General features: G+C 29.1%; 1 protein-coding gene across 2 annotated transcripts in view; it reads left to right on the top strand.

Moving 5' to 3' along the window:
* The window catches only part of Pka-C3 (Protein kinase, cAMP-dependent, catalytic subunit 3), a 55,615-nt gene that overhangs the window by 33,336 nt on the left and 5,591 nt on the right, over window positions 1-16,688 (top strand). For both annotated transcript variants that reach the window (XM_076400379.1, XM_076400380.1), the window contains exons 3-4: window positions 5,837-6,005; window positions 12,448-12,803. In XM_076400379.1, coding sequence (XP_076256494.1) covers window positions 5,837-6,005; window positions 12,448-12,803 — 525 coding nt within the window. The remainder of the gene's footprint in view (window positions 1-5,836; window positions 6,006-12,447; window positions 12,804-16,688) is intronic.

Raw genomic sequence — 16,688 nt, 5'->3', positions numbered from 1 at the left:
ATTGCATTATTTTGTTTGGCATTTCTTAATTTAATGTATTTCGAATATATTTGTATTGTAATGATGGCATTGTCTATGACAAATTTGTGGGTAATCTGATATCCTGGAACTAATGAGTATGATTAAAAATATTTATTATCCGATGATTCAACCTCTGGCTATGTATTTCTAATCTGTTATTTTCCAGATGACTTGGATGAAACATTCTTTTAAAGTTTTCACATTTTTGCACAGTTCTCGTTTTTTAAAATCTAAGCATAAATAGAATATTATGAATTCTTGAAATAGCATCTAATTATTAGATATTACGTTATTTTAATAATGTGTATATTGTATTGTTGTAGTAAAGTTTATGCAAAATATATACGTAATTGTTAGATAGTACATAATTAAATTAAGTTATTAATCAACATTTATTTTGTCATCAAATACGGTAGAACTATGCTAGCGTTTCAGCCAATTATCCATACATTTTGTTGTAGATTGGTATGCCCTCAACTCTCTCAAATAATTTTCTTATGATTTCTCTGAACGCCAAATATCACGCATCAAGCAGTATTTTTAACTGGGCTTATCTGGACTGGACCTACTATTTAATGTGGGCTTCGAACTACGGTCCTCGGCCTACCGACTAGTGAGTGACCCACTTAGAAGTCATCTCAGAAGACATCCGGTCTTATCCAGCCTGGTTACTGGCGTGACTGCGATCATTTTCCTTGTCGGGTTTTACACTCTTGCCTAGGACAATTACAAACATAAATTTACGGTCATGCCACAGCAGGCTTCAAATCTGCGGCTATCGCAACAGTAGGAGGACCGTCATGTTGCTTTTACCACTGCGCCACCAAGCCGGCTAACAGGCATTAATTTGGTACATGCAATTTTGTATGAACGACAAGCTCTACTACATTTTCTATAATGCACATTCAAGAGCATTTGCAGGTATAATTAGAAAAAATAGCAGGTCGCATATTGAGTAGCAGGTTTTGTATTGTATAATACGTTTTTTTTTAATAAAAAATTTGTATTTTTAATTTTCAAAAGAAACATGTCTGCTTCCAAGTCATTTTTGAAATATAAACGGGTATAATATATAACAGAACTAAAACGTTACGTTATAATATTACAGTTTTGTATGCAGCATACTTGTTGTTGAAACAACTCATCAGCAAATTATTTATTCTTATAAACAAGAGCTCAACGTATTTGTGCAACTTTCTCCATAAATGTGGCGTACTATAATGTTTCAGGAAATTGCTATTTTAACTACCAACAACAAAACGAACCGAATATATTTACTTTTAGTTCTTTTAAACACAATTTTAATACGATACTAAATTTAGATTGTGGGCGTTTTAACATAGAACATGAAACAATCAAATAACAAAATCAGCATATACACCTGTTCCAAAAATATAAACGACACCAGCGAATATATAGGAGATCTGCTTTATATGCGAAAATAACAGATAACCTCAAACAACTAACTTATAATTAATGTATAGTTGACGTAATCTAAATATCGTTTTGAATCATTACACTGACTAAATATGATAAAAATAAATATCATAATTCGACAGGAACAGTAGTATTAATTATATGTATAATACATTAGTCAGATATATGATTTCTGGTTAAAAGTAAATTGACCAGAAATTAAAAGTAAAAATGCAAACAATATTATATTCATACATAAAAATGTATTTTACATATGTTTTGAAGTTTCTGTTAGTAGTTAATTTATATATCTATTAGTGTTGGGAACAATCGAATGAAATCGACTATCGACTGTTTAGTAATTGACTACTTTTTAGCATCGACTGTTTGAGTCGCTATTTTTGGTTTGACTGTTTTTACTAGTAACGGTTTTCAGTCGCTATTTTCGGTCCGACTGATGTTGTTACTATTTACTATCGACTGTTTCAGTCGTTTACTTTTAGTTACTATTTTCGGTTCTATTAGTTTCATTCGACTGATTTTTAACGTTTCTGACCTTGTCGTCCTAGCTGCGACCTTAAAAGTAATGCGCCGAATTTATGCTTATATAGATTTATATGTAATATATGTGGTCTTATATTTTTTTGTAGTTTGCTTGTGAATAACTATATATTATAAATTAATATAGCAGCATTTTGGAATGCTAATTTTCGAGGGCAAAAATTAAATTGTAAATAATAAATAGTAAGATACTTTTGATTGGCTTAATAGGTAATACTTTTCTGATAAACTTTCACCATTTTTGTCCAAGCCTCTTGTTTGTCAAAACTTTTTTCCTAAAATCTTGAAAATTAAAATTAGGTTACAAAGGTTTTAGAAATTGCATCGATCCAAAAGATTTGAAGAATTTTTTGCTGTAACAGTTTTTAAATTTCTTTCAAAAATATTAACGGTAAAGAGGTGAATAAATTATATTAAATATTTGTAATAAATACATTTTCTGATAGGAAAACTCTACTTTACTATTCAACAATTTATTTTGATGGCTATTAAGAAGAGCACCAAAGTTTTTACTTGTTAACGAATGGACTATCTTAACAGAATTTGTTCAACTTTTAAAGCCCATTGAGATAATGACCACCGAGTTATCTGGTGAAAGATATCCCAACGATGTCTTTAATTATACCGTTAATAAAAGGACTGCAACATTCCATTAAATTCAGGATTTTGACAAGTGAATGGGGAAAAATGACAAAATTGTCTATTAGATGTCATCAATAAAAGACTGGCAATTTTAGAAATGAAAATGAAATGAAATCCACATATACATTTAAATCCTGGATTTAAAAAAGCAGGATTGGGTATTGCAAATAATGCTGAGGCGATACAAAAAGTTATCACAAAAGAGGTATCTTCCATTCTAACTTCGAAAAATGAAAATATAGTTTCACAACTCGAAATTCAAGATACAACTTCTGACCAAAAATGTATTGACATCTGCAGATACTTTGATAAAAAAATGGCTAGAATGAAAGAAGTAATTACTCCAAGTACTGCAGCAACTTTACAGATTTAGCAGTATTTGGAAATTCCATTTATTGGGCGTTTAGAAAACCCATCGGATTTTTGGCAAACCCATAAAATGAAACTACCTGAATTATATCAGTTACACGTAAAATATTCCTCTATACCCGCAACATCTGTCCCTTGGGAACGAGTTTTTTCAAAATCTGATGAACATGATAGTATTCACAGTAATTTAAAAATATTTCCATTCAAAAATAAATGAAACTTTTATTTAAAAGGGGTCTGGTAGTTATTGTACGATCATTTTTTGATTAGATTTTATTACGATTAGATTTTAAAATGATTAGCTATACGTTTATATTTTATTTAGTAGTTATGGTTATTAAAAATCTTTAGTTTTTAGGTTTTGTTTAACTTGTATTGTACTATTTATATTTATTATACTATGTTATTTAAAAATAGCAATTAATATATTAAAACACGATAAAACATTTGTGGTGTTATTATTTCATTCCTTTTTACACACCCACAGAACATTCAGTATAAAAGTAATCCTACTTCCTTTAAAATTATATTATTTATTACATGTTAATAGAAATTAATAACTTTTTTTTTTTTTCTTTTTTAAAGTTATCACGTGAATGAAAATATATACATCTCTGTCTCGCTTATACTACCATTGGAGAATATAAACACATTTAAAATTAACTGCTCCAAGCATTTATCTCCGTCCTTTCCTATCTCACATTTTATACAGACAAGAATTCGTACATCTTCGTCTGACATCACGAATGGAAAAAAAACCGCCGAACCGTGCATTTGACTGAAAATAGTAATTACTATTTTCAGTCGCTAGTTTTTTGACTATCAACTGTTTTGCGACTATCGACTGTTTCGACTGTTTTCAGTCGATAGTTCCCAACGCTAATATTTATGTATTTGTCGCTGTCAATTAAATTAGTTTGGATCAACACTCAGTTTCAAAGAATGAAAAATGAATGTATAATAGGTAGGGTTTTAAGTTAAGAGTTACTTTTAAATTCCACGATAAAAAAATATTTGATTTTGATTTTTCTCAGAATAAATTAAATGTCTTTTTTAAATCTACTTAAATAACAGTAGTACCTCAAACACGAAAAACGTATCTTCTCTGATCTGTCACCTAGTTGATTCTGTGCGTGTATTAGGAAGGCTATCAACCAAAAAAGTTATAAAACATTTTGCAATATGATAATAGCTGACTGAAGTCAAGCTTATATTATTTGCTTTTATATAAGTTATTATCACTAATAAAACAATCTAGCAATGTTATATTTAATGAATATCAAGAATGTAAATTCCATTCAATTCAATCCCATATAAATTATTATATAATTGCTATTAAAATATTAAATGGGGTAAATTATTGTTAAAGTCATATCTCAAGTAACGCTAACTCAAACCTGTGAACGAAAACAGTGAAAACTGTGAAACAATTATAATTTGGTTTTAGTTGTAATCACCCTGTGAGCGATTGAAATATAATTTATTTTAAGACGAAGTCCTTAAATATTCAGTGTTAAAATATATGACAACTTATTTTACTATTTGTAGAAATTTGAACTGTCAACTGCGCAATGACCCGTTTTATTTTAATGAAAACTACGTTTTCTATTAATCACATAAACTTCAAGTTGTTGTATTTATAAACATGTTTGGCAACTACACAGACGTGACTATAGAGAAAGCTTTTTCCTATCTATTATAACGAGCTATATTATATTTATTGGGCTATCTGTCTCACTACTGTATATCTAAAACATGCTAAAGCAGTTCTTACGTCTATTGGCAAGAAAACCACTATTAATTCTTGGAAGTAGTAACCAAAGTGTATCGTTATTTAATATCGAGTTTAATGAATACACTTTTTACTACTATACTTGTTTAAAATTAAAATCAAAGCTTTTTAGATGCTTTGATTTTTAATATAGATGAAGTTTCGTAAAAAAATGTATATCCAATAATTATTTGGAAAAATATCAAAACCTTAAATCTTCAAAGTATAATTAATATGATTTTTTGTAAACTTTGGTTTTATATTTTACCTCAAAAAGAAGAAAACCAAAATATTATCATATAGTAGTATATAAAAAGTTTGAAGCTTTCCTAATTTTAATAATTATACGAAAGTACATTTTGTATTTAGAATTTGTAACGTTATAACTCTTGCCGTCTATCTGTAATAAGTGTCATGTTTTCTGTGGCAATATTCAACGTTGTATTTATAATTTGACTAGTAGAAAACTCTAGTAATTATAGTAAATAATATATTTTATGAGCTAAAAAAAACAATAATCCATAAGATGAATGCAATGTTAGAAAACAACAGAGATATACCTTAATATATAGTTATTTTTAAATCTCAAATCTCGAAATATAAAATGCAACATGTATATAAAAAATATGTAGTTTACAATAATGATAATCATAAAGCATTTCATATTACAATCTGTAGATTTAAGTGTGTAAAGTACAAGTTTCATTTTGATCAAATATATTTTATATTTAAAATGACTTCTAATTTATGACAAAAGTAAATTATATATTTAAAAATTGTTCTGAATAAGGCGTCGAATTATTCTGGGTGCGTTAGTATGATATTATATCATTGCTTAAAATTAGATTGCAATTTTAACAGAAATATAAACCGAAATTCAGTAATTGAAAAATGTTTGTTTGTTTAAAAACGTTTGTGATGAAACCTTTAATTTTTCCTGATTTAAACAAACTAGACGTTATTTATCCTCCTTGAAAACAAAATAAAAATAGTTTGTAGGTTAAGGTGTTTGGTTACGTTTATCAGTATAATCATTATTTGTGTTTATTTTTACAGGTACCGGAACCTTTGGTAGAGTACTGCTATGCAAGAACAAGAACACGGATGAATATGGAGCGATGAAGATTCTGTGTTTGGCGGATGTAATAAGACTAAAACAAGTGGAACATGTGAAAAATGAAAAGAATATATTGATGGAAATCAGATATCCTTTTGTAGTAAATTTGTAAGTATTTATTTATGTGGCTATATATTGCATTTTGTTTCTTTTTCTTTTCTTTACGTAAAATGTTCCTTGACGAGTAATTGAACATCAATGAAATAAACGTGTTATTTTTGTAGCCAAAATATGCTGGCCTCTAGAATCGACGATTGACAGCTTGACCTACATTAAATATTTTTACTGAAAACAAATACTCCTGCCACTTTTCAAAAGAAAGAAGTTAAAAAACGTTTAAAGGAAATATTGATTTCATATGTACTATTTTAAAATTTTTATACTGAGAAAAATTGTTTTAGATATGATGAAATACATCATCTTTAGCTGATATTAATTAAGATATATTAAGTAATTTTTATTAATAATAATATTTGCAATATAAACTTACGAAATATACATATTCTCATGATGTATTCCACAGAGGAATAACGAAATAACTCTATTGGTTATTGGCAAGTTAGTCAATTCAGTAATTGTTATATATTTTCGGTTATTTGTTTGTAGTTTACTTAACTTACTTAATATGATTAATATTTTTAAATATAACTTGTCTAATGTATAGAAATGTAAGTGTGGATAATATTTCACCAATAACCAATTTATAATTAAAGATAAATAATGTATACATTTTAATTTTACAAAAATAATCATGAAATTCTTCTACCTATCCGATTATTTGCCTTGAATCTTCTTAAGTTACATTTCAAATAATTATAAACATCTCTAAAATAAAGCAAGATGTGATCGTCTGCATATAATATTTGGATAATATTTGACTGATTATAAAAAATTAAAACTACATAAATTTTCGAATTTTCAGCAAAATATTTAGTTTTATGAATCAATCAAGTATGATCTTTGACTTGCATAATATTTATATTACTATAGGTGTAAATTTTCACCAATCTGTTACATTATATGCTTGCAACGTGATAATTGAAAACCAGATTTCTTTTAAAAATAAATATAACTTGAATTAAAATATTTATGACAGCAAGACTAAATATTATTATGTGATATTGTACAGTTTCAGATGCATATAATTTCTCAATTTATGATCAGTCAGATATATTATGTATACTATTAATCAAGATAACTGAAAATATTAAAGGTGTTTTGCTTATAGGTTCCATATTAAAATATATTCATATTACTATAAGTATAATAGATAAAAATAATTACAAGAAAAGTCACATCATGTAAGTAATTAATGGATTATATCATATTAAAATTATATTATTCAATATTTAGATGATATATGAGAGTTTTATTATAATCTTCAGTAAAGTTATACAAAATTTCCATTATAATAATATACTTCTAGTATGTATGTCGCAGCTTCGCGCCTAGCCATTTCATCTCTTCTAGGCCACTTTCTTTTATCTGGTCATTCACCATCTTTCTCCGAGAAGCCCGAGGCGTCGCAGACCTATCACTTTCATTTAAGTACATCAAAAATTACTGTTACTTTTTGTTGATTTAAATATTTGTTTTTAGTGATTGCGTAAAATTATCTAAGAGTAATAGGTTTAAAAAATAACCTCCACCAAGTTTCAGCTGAAAAATTAGTCAAACTACTAACTAAATATTTTTCTTTTTGCTTTAAATTTATATTAACTTATTAAAAAATATTAATTTGTTGTGGACATACGTTGACTGAAAACAGTGTTGTTCTATTCAAAATAATATTCTTAACTAAAAACATTTTTACCAATGTTTTTTTTTATTTTTCGAAACAATTGTTGAATTCTATTTAACCTTTTTTTTGAAATTCTGTTTTGATATCCTCAGACAATTCAATAAAATATTCTAAAGCGTCTTTTTTTAGCTTAGGCAATAGTAAAAAGTTTAGTGAGGCTAATCCATAAAATTTCATGGGTGTGAACGATATGAGTCTAATTCTTTGATGAATCAATGCTGTTCTCGCACAATATTGATTCTTCACTTATTGATATAACTTTTCTGCTGAAAAACTCGGGCTGTATATGTGATTTCATCATCACATGTGTATATGTGATTTCATCATCACATGTGTATATGTGATTTTCATCGTAACCTTTAAGATTAAAAGTAGAATCTGGAATATACGGGAAATATGGAAGTAGATATTTCCAAATTCTTTTAGTTGAGCTGCTGCTGATCTTTCAATTATTATATAAGACATTTTTATTTAATACCTGCGAAGTTATTTTTTCTGTGTAGTATAGAAATTGAAACAAATGCTCAAAAATAATGTTTTCTATAGTAGAAAAGATACTAGATTCAGTTTTTATTTGACAATATACAACGTTTAAAAAAAGGTAAATTATAAAATTGCGACTTGCTGGCCTTTTATCCTATTTCATGTATTTTTAGTAGATTAAATGTATACATTTAAAGCAGTTCACTATTCAAAGTAATTTTAAATGTAATATTTACGAAATACAAATGCATTTCGGACATGTATTTATGTTCACTTTCAAAATAAGCTTAACCATCTTTAACAGGCGTTTTTATTTTAAATGTAGGTTAAGTTCGTTTGTGGGTTTGTGAAAATAAACTCTAAAACCACTTGAAAAACCGTTAATTGATTAATTTATAAACACTATAATGCATGCAATATACCTATATGTATATTATATCAGAGGCTTTCATTTACTGCTTTTTTAATATAATATTAGACTTTGAATATTAACGAGATGAATGTTAGCACTCGATATGCTATATATAAGTTATGAAACGTGTATGGTTTAAAACAAAACATTTTCTTTTTATGCTACATAGAAAAGGGAAAAGTGACGGTTTATGTGACATCGGTGATAAAAGTACAGGCAATATTATTGTACCAATCCTAAGGACGAAACCTTTAATTTAATTTTATTCATTATATCGTAGAGTTAGTTAAACCACCAAAAGTATATACATACGCGGTTATTGCCTTTAAGCACCCTTCAAATTCCCCCTTTTTACCTAAATTTCCATGCTAAAGCCTGTATGTAATGGTTTTCCAATGTATGGTGTCTCTTGCTGAGCAATTGAGTTACTGCAATCAGCCTTTATTGATCGTAACTTGAATAGCAAATAACTTATGTCCAAATTACAATTGACTGTCAATATACAGCAACTTCTGTTCGTATTTCTTGGCCTTGCATTCAGAACTCTGATGCTTGTTTTAGGAATTTACGGACTAGGAAAGTTTTTTTTAACTTGTCAATGTTTCCTAATTCTAATCTGTTTCTATTTCTATGTTTATGGCTAGGGTACTTTGAACACCTTAATCCATCTTTGATGTTCTTATAGACTGATCAACAATACATTTTTCCGTACTGTATGTACTAAACTATGCCAAGGAATTTAAACAATTGTAGGGTTTAAAAAAAAGTTGAATCGACTGACAATAATGCTGTTTTAACAGTAAGTTAATATGAACGAGCCAGATGCAATGCAGAAGCAAAAGTTCATAATCCGGTAAGGAAAATCACTCCAGTCACGCCATTAACCAGGCTGGATAAGATCGGATATCTTCTGTTGCCTGTCTGTAGGCTTAATGTCAAGGACTGTGGTTCTACTTGGTCTAAAGGAGACTTACATTTTTACAAAAACAATATATATAAAATATAATTATAATAATTATTATAAATAAGCTTAAAAAAATTAATTATAGTTTCAAATATTTGAGTACAACAGTAACAATTAATAAAAGTGGAATATAACAATTGGATTTTCATTATAATCAATAAAATATTAAGTAATATAGTAAAGTTAAATAGTATCCAGGTTTTATATTGATTTTGTCTTTTTTCTAGCATTTTTTTCAGTAATTAAAAAAATAACTAAATTGATTTTTATATTTCGTAAATTCTATATTAATATTAATCGTTGCGGTGGTAATTCATAATGGAGAATATAATAATTGTATGCAAAATATCAACTGTACGTGAAATTAGGTTACAAAAATATAGAAATCACGACGTCCAACTGCTAAGAGCACTGGATATGTTAGAAATTACAAACTACAAAAGAGAAAATGCCAAATCACCGCAGCCGTTTAAAGAAAATATAACGTTTAAAAAGTTGTTTTTTTTTAATTTTTATTTTAAATGTAGCTTTGTATGTTTTCGTATTTTTATAACTATGGCAGTTAAATACCAACGAACACAAATCGTTAGTTCTACAACGCACAAACAAATTATATTTGAAATCTATAAATGTCATGTGCAGTTAGACAAGTAAATAATTTTATGATTTACTGGAACATGTGGCAATGTAAATTATTTATTAGTTAAAATCCGTGGTAATAAACTACAGCTTTAACACAGAAAACATTCGGGACAAGTATAGACCGTTGGCTTGATAGTGGCTGATGTGGGAGATTCGAATTCGAAATTTACTTATTTTAATTTACTATTGTTATTAAGAAAGAGTGTAAAGTTCGATAAGGAACTACCTCTTCCTAACACTTCACACTAGTTTGTATGTCATTACGATAACCAGGATAAAACTTATTAGATTAGTGTTCGTAGCCTACATTAAGTAATTTCAATCCTTTTAACCCTTCCACCTTGGTACCCTTGCTAATATTTAGTATATCCTACTGTGTAATAAGAAAAAATTAAGAAAAAAATTGAACCGACTTCAAAAAATAAATAAGGAACTCACTAAAGTAATAAAACTAAAACTAACATAAGAAAAAACGTTTTAAAATAAAATATGTGCATAATAATCGTTGTAATAACTAAATAAAAATAAATAAAAAGCTTATTTAACCTATCTACTACACGTATTTTATATTCTACTATATACACACAATTTAACTTAATGCCTACCTAAATCTATTTATCTATTTACAATATTACTTTAACTATTACCAACTGATTACTTTGAAGTCGGTACGAGCAACAAATTCGATTTGTGTTGTTCGCCATTTAATTTTGTGTATATGTATTTAAAGTCTCCTTTTACCAACTATGGGTTTACTTGGACTGGACCTAAAGTTTAACGTGGGCTCCAAACCACGGTCCTCAGCATTAAGTCTACCGACTGGCGAGTGACCAACTACAGAAATCATCCCAGAAGACATCCGGTCTTACCCAGCCTGGTTACTGGCTTGTCTGGGATCATTTTCCTTGTCGGATTTTACACTCTTGCCTAGAACATTCACAAATTTTAAATAATCACAAACATACATTTACGACCATGCCTCAGAAGGATTCGAACCCGCGGCTATCGCAACAGTAGGAGGAACGTCCCATCGCCTTTACCATTATTTTTGTATTGTTTAGGCTCGGCACCGATCGGTACAATTTTTTTGTTAAACAAATTTTATTTTTCTCTATTTAGTGTTAGATATTTACTCAATAAATTACGCAGATATTTTATTGAGTATTAGAATAGGTAGGCTAAGTAAAGATGCCTGTATGAAGAAAAATAGAAATAAAGAAACACCTAGCCTAAGTGATTTGATAAATGTTATAATCAAACTAGAACAACAAAAATTTGTTGCACCCGCCGGGAATCGAATCCGTGACCTCCGCGTGTACGCTGAACGCTCCAACCACTACACCATAGAAGCAGTTACCATAGAAGCAACTGAACAGATTTTGCACTGAATGACTGAATGATTGTTTTAGATAAAAAGTATATGAAAATTTTATACGTGCCTTTGAAATTAGATGGTTTCCCTCGATCCCCCCCCCCCTTGCCATCATCAGATCCTGACTTGGTTCTAATGGGGCCACCTCGGAAGTGTACTTTTTCGAATAAAAAAAGAATTTTGAAAATCTGACGTAGAAATCGGTGAATTAAAAATTTATACAGTGGAAGATATGTTAGAACATCCTCCTTTTTTGAAGTTGGATTTAACCTATATAGACATTGGTGGTGTGCTAAATATACTTTAACATATATTTCCTTAGTATTCATTATTTTTGGGCGAATTTACAAAATTGTTATATTGGACAATAATTTTATGATATATAACATATAATCACTATGTCAAACACTTTTAGTTTACCTTGAAATTATTTTTATTTTCAAGGGCACGTATTGGTTAGCAAAGCAAAGACAATGGCAGCTGAACAGTGCTATTGTTACTCTTTCAGATAATGATAATTTTAATTTGTTTGCAATAATTCACCATAGGCACAAGTACAAAATCTTATACAATAATATATTACAACAACTATTTCAGGACGTAGCGAGTTTGGGAATGCTAAATGTCTTCTTGGATGGTCTAAGTTTATTATTTGCCAGTCGGTAGATATAATATCCACGAGGATAGTGGATCATGTTAGATATTTGTCTTAATCCGGATACGCTCTTATTCGAAGATATTTCAAAATAGTATAATTTATAAAGTAAAGATACAAGGTGATAAATTGGAAATAATATTCATGTTTAAAACAACTTTTTCAATGTCCTCAGACATATATAGGTATAAATGTACTAATATTTAATTCCAAAATTTCAGATTATGGGTTAGTCGAGACGATACCTGTATTTACATGTTATTCGAATACGTCTGCGGTGGCGAGCTATTTTCATATCTCCGGAATGCCGGAAGATTTACCACTTCAACTGGGAACTTCTACAGTGCAGAAATCGTATCAGCATTAGAATACCTTCATTCCAAAAACATCGTTTACCGAGACCTGAAGCCGGAAAACCTTCTGCTGGATAAAGAAGGACATCTGAAAATTACGGATTTTGGTTTCGCAAAGAAACTAACGGATAGGACATGGACTCTATGTGGAACACCTGAATACTTGGCACCTGAAATTATCCAGAGTAAAGGTCACAATAAAGCTGTAGATTGGTGGGCTCTTGGTAAGTTATATTGTTTTTTTCTACTTTAAGGGATATACAATTGCCAGATGTTGCTTTTTGTAGAATGAAACATAATCTGTGTTTAATTATAATAATTATAATTATAATCAGTAATAATTATATTTGATACTATTATTTTGTGTTTTCTGTACATTGATGTTAAACTATACAACTTGGTCGTTAATTAACGGGATTTGTTTTTAATTTCGTGTTTCGAACATAATAGAATATGTTTCTAATATTAGACTCTTATTAGTCTGGACCGAATGAGTATATTCAGTATGTTTTGAAAACATTTTCACTGTTATTAACTTTATTTTTCCTGGTAATGTTAGAAATACGGTAGATATTACTACGTTGCGTTCAAACCATATTGTGGATATATGTGATAAGTACATTGTCAAAAAATATTAATATATATAATACATTATAGAAACAGTTGCCTACCATGTTTCTACGACTTCTAATATGATATGGTTAGGGCTTAAAAAGTAAACTGATTGGCTTTTACACTGAACTACTTTCGATTTTTCCTAACACAAGTTCACCAATAACAATATACACAAAAATTTGATTATTTTAGATAAAAATATGTGAAAACATTGCACATGCCTTTGAAATTTGAGGTTTTCCATCGATTTCGCCCCATTCCCTCCATGTGATCCTAACTTAGTTTCAATGGGACCACCTCGGAAGGGCATTTTTTTGAATGAAAAAATAATTTTGAAAATCGGTCAATAATTGACGGAAAAATCGGCGAACATACATTAATATATACAAACAAAAAATATATACAGCCGAACATAGAATCTTCTCCTTTTTTGAAGTCGGTTAAAAATAATATAAAGACTAAGAATTGGGATGATGACTAATCGTGAAATACTATTCATTAGTCTTTTTTTCTATTTTAAGAGTTAAATTCGCATCAAAACGTTTGCCGATATCATATGACGTCAATATACATTTACTAAACAACGGTCGGTTTTGATTAAGTTGGACATGAAAGCATAAAGTTAATTTAGTTTCGTCTAATTATGAATTTTAAACCAAATAAGTGGTATGTGGTTTTGTACAAATGCAGATAAAATAATAAAGCAATAAAAAACACAGAAATTGTGTTAGTTATCACAGAACAAAACATCATTTACACTCTAGGCTTGCTCAACAAATATCTCTATATCTATAATATCAGTTTGAAAGGCATTTACATTTTTACCGAATGTATACAAAATATCAAAGGCGATACTTTCTCAACAAACATATCTGCTTTCCAGACCAAGGACCTGTTTTTGGTTTTCGACATAATAAATTTATAATATATCTGTTATAACGGTATATGGATATATCGATATTATTTTGACATATCTATATAAAAAATTGACGAAATTCGGTCTTATTGGTATTCAACTTATCACGGGGAATCGCTGTATTTTCTGGTTATGTTTTATCAGATAAATTATTGATATCGACCTAAATATGAAAATAAATGCATTTCTATAAATATATGAATTCAATCTCATTAGATAAATACTACATTTTTATGATGTTTTTTTTCACGGTTTCAAGACTTTTATCATGTTTTGTTATAATTTGAATAGTGTATTGGACGCAGATACATTTTTTAATCCAAAAAATGGTTATTTTTTCAAACTTTTTTCAAGAAACTCCGCACCCGTAGGTAATAAAGTAAGAATACAATGAGATGAGCTACTTCCATGTAGAGTCTCGTACAAACACAGCACATTTACAGATTTTGTAATATGAAGTCCAGCGTTATTATGTCGCAGAATCACTTTCATCATTTCATTTCTATTTATATACTGACCATTTTCCTTTCAGCACTTAATTCAAATGCTGAAATTAAAATTTTATTAACTGTAAAATAATTTATAATTCTATCTTTGTTGGCATATGCTTTGTTTCTCAACTATATGTTGAAACACTGCTAAAAATGTAAAACCAATATTCACCATTTGTTGAGAGAGTGTGTTATTTTATACTATATGATATACAGACACAGTTTTTCCGCATTGTATTTTCTTGAAATTAAATAGAAAAAAAAATGTTTTATTAGCGCGTAACTCCATAGATCGTACATAGATTATTAAATATGTTTCAAGTGTGAGAAAAAATAACTCAGTTAGAATGATAGTTTTATTTTTTGATGGACTAAAGAAGAAATAAATTACTGGAACAAGTTTCTGGAAGTTTTGGGGAGATTAAATTAAATTGTAGGTTATATTAGGTATATGATCGGTGTAAAAAATTGTTAAATTCGATGGTTTTGTCATTTCTTTATATAAAATAATAGAGTTCCATTGGTCCATAGTCTTCTGTTTGATAATAGATTCCAGAAATATCAAACTTTAAAAAACTTGTAGCTCAGTAGTTGATGAAGCAACTGCTTCTAGCTATTGCTTCTAAAAATTGCGGAAAATTCCGTTTCAAACCTAAATAAGTTTTATTGACAAAAAAGAGGAGTGTTCCGTACTGTGTTGTAAAAAGTGGATCAACTACGATAAACTCAATAGTAAATATACACCAATAAGTGGCCAACATTATGCTATTTATAATTTAGTTCTGGAGAGCAATCCACATTGAGATAGAAGCGAAATATTAATGAACATAAACTATTACTATGCATGTCGTGGGATCATAACGGTGTAGAAATCGCCCCTGCAGGTGTCTACCGATGTCAGTGAACGAGGTAGTGTTTCAAAATGATCAGCAATAGCGAATAACAGTCACAATATCATCCACTTGCGTGACAACGGTCGGCTTCACGTTACAAAATTTGTGAATTGTTGATTTTGATACACTGCTGCGGCTGGAATGAGAAGCCTGTTGGAATACTATAGCATCTTCTTATTACCTCTTATTCAGATTTATGTAGCATGGCTGGCACACGATTTTATAACGCCAAAGAACGCCACATTCCTCAGATGTGGTTCTGTTATGAGAAAGATGGGAAGAAGCTTTAATTTTGATTAATATGTATTGTACCAATTACGAATTCTCAATATATGCTTTTTATAGCGAAAAATGGTTGAATCACATAAAACACTTTTATTACACATTATAACCCATAAAATTGGGTTTATTTACAACCTAGTATATCGAATCGTGGTACTATAGTATTTGATGCGAGATTGTATCATAATTCACAGTTATAAAATATACATACTAATATTTTAAAGTGACTTAATCAAGCATAATCCCATGGGATAAATAGAATAAATCTATGATTTACCAACTGTAGAAATTATGATGCTATTTAAAACGCAAACCAACATTATATTATACTTTGAGAACTATCAGACGTCATAATTTAGTATTAATTTTAGACAACATAAATTAGAGCATTTTGGAAAAACACCAGAAAACTTTATTTTTAAGTACAGCAATTTGCAGAGCGTTTGTTGGCGTCGATAGTTTTAAAACAGTCAAGGTTGGTTTCATGTTATCAGTCAGAAATCATTGAGGCAAAATATTTTGAATTAAATTATAAGTAAACATAATAATCTCCAAATAATAATAAACGCATTTTTTATTTAATAATATAAACAATAATATTATATAAGTTAAGGAAATTTTAAGTAAAACATTAAGGATTTCCAACGGATAGTCTTACTGTATGTTAAATCGCATCAGGTACATTTTTTTGTTATATTTTAGTTTCCTTGTTACCAACGAGGGTTTATCTGGACTGGACCTACTGTTTAACGTGGGCTCCGAACTACGGTCTTCATCATTAAGCCTACTGATAGACAAGTGACCAATTTGGAGATCATCCCAGAAGACATCCGGTCTTACCCAGCCTGGTTACTGGCGTGATTGGGATGATTTTTCCTTGTCTGATTTTAAACTCTTGCCTGCGGACAATTA

The sequence above is a fragment of the Rhynchophorus ferrugineus genome, unplaced genomic scaffold (assembly GCF_030347505.1).
Source record: "Rhynchophorus ferrugineus isolate W39M unplaced genomic scaffold, kcgeb_rfMv2 rfM3, whole genome shotgun sequence".
Taxonomy (NCBI): Eukaryota; Metazoa; Arthropoda; class Insecta; order Coleoptera; family Curculionidae; genus Rhynchophorus; species Rhynchophorus ferrugineus.
The sequence above is the reverse complement of the archived record's forward strand: the minus strand, read 5'-3'. Positions and strand labels throughout refer to the sequence as shown.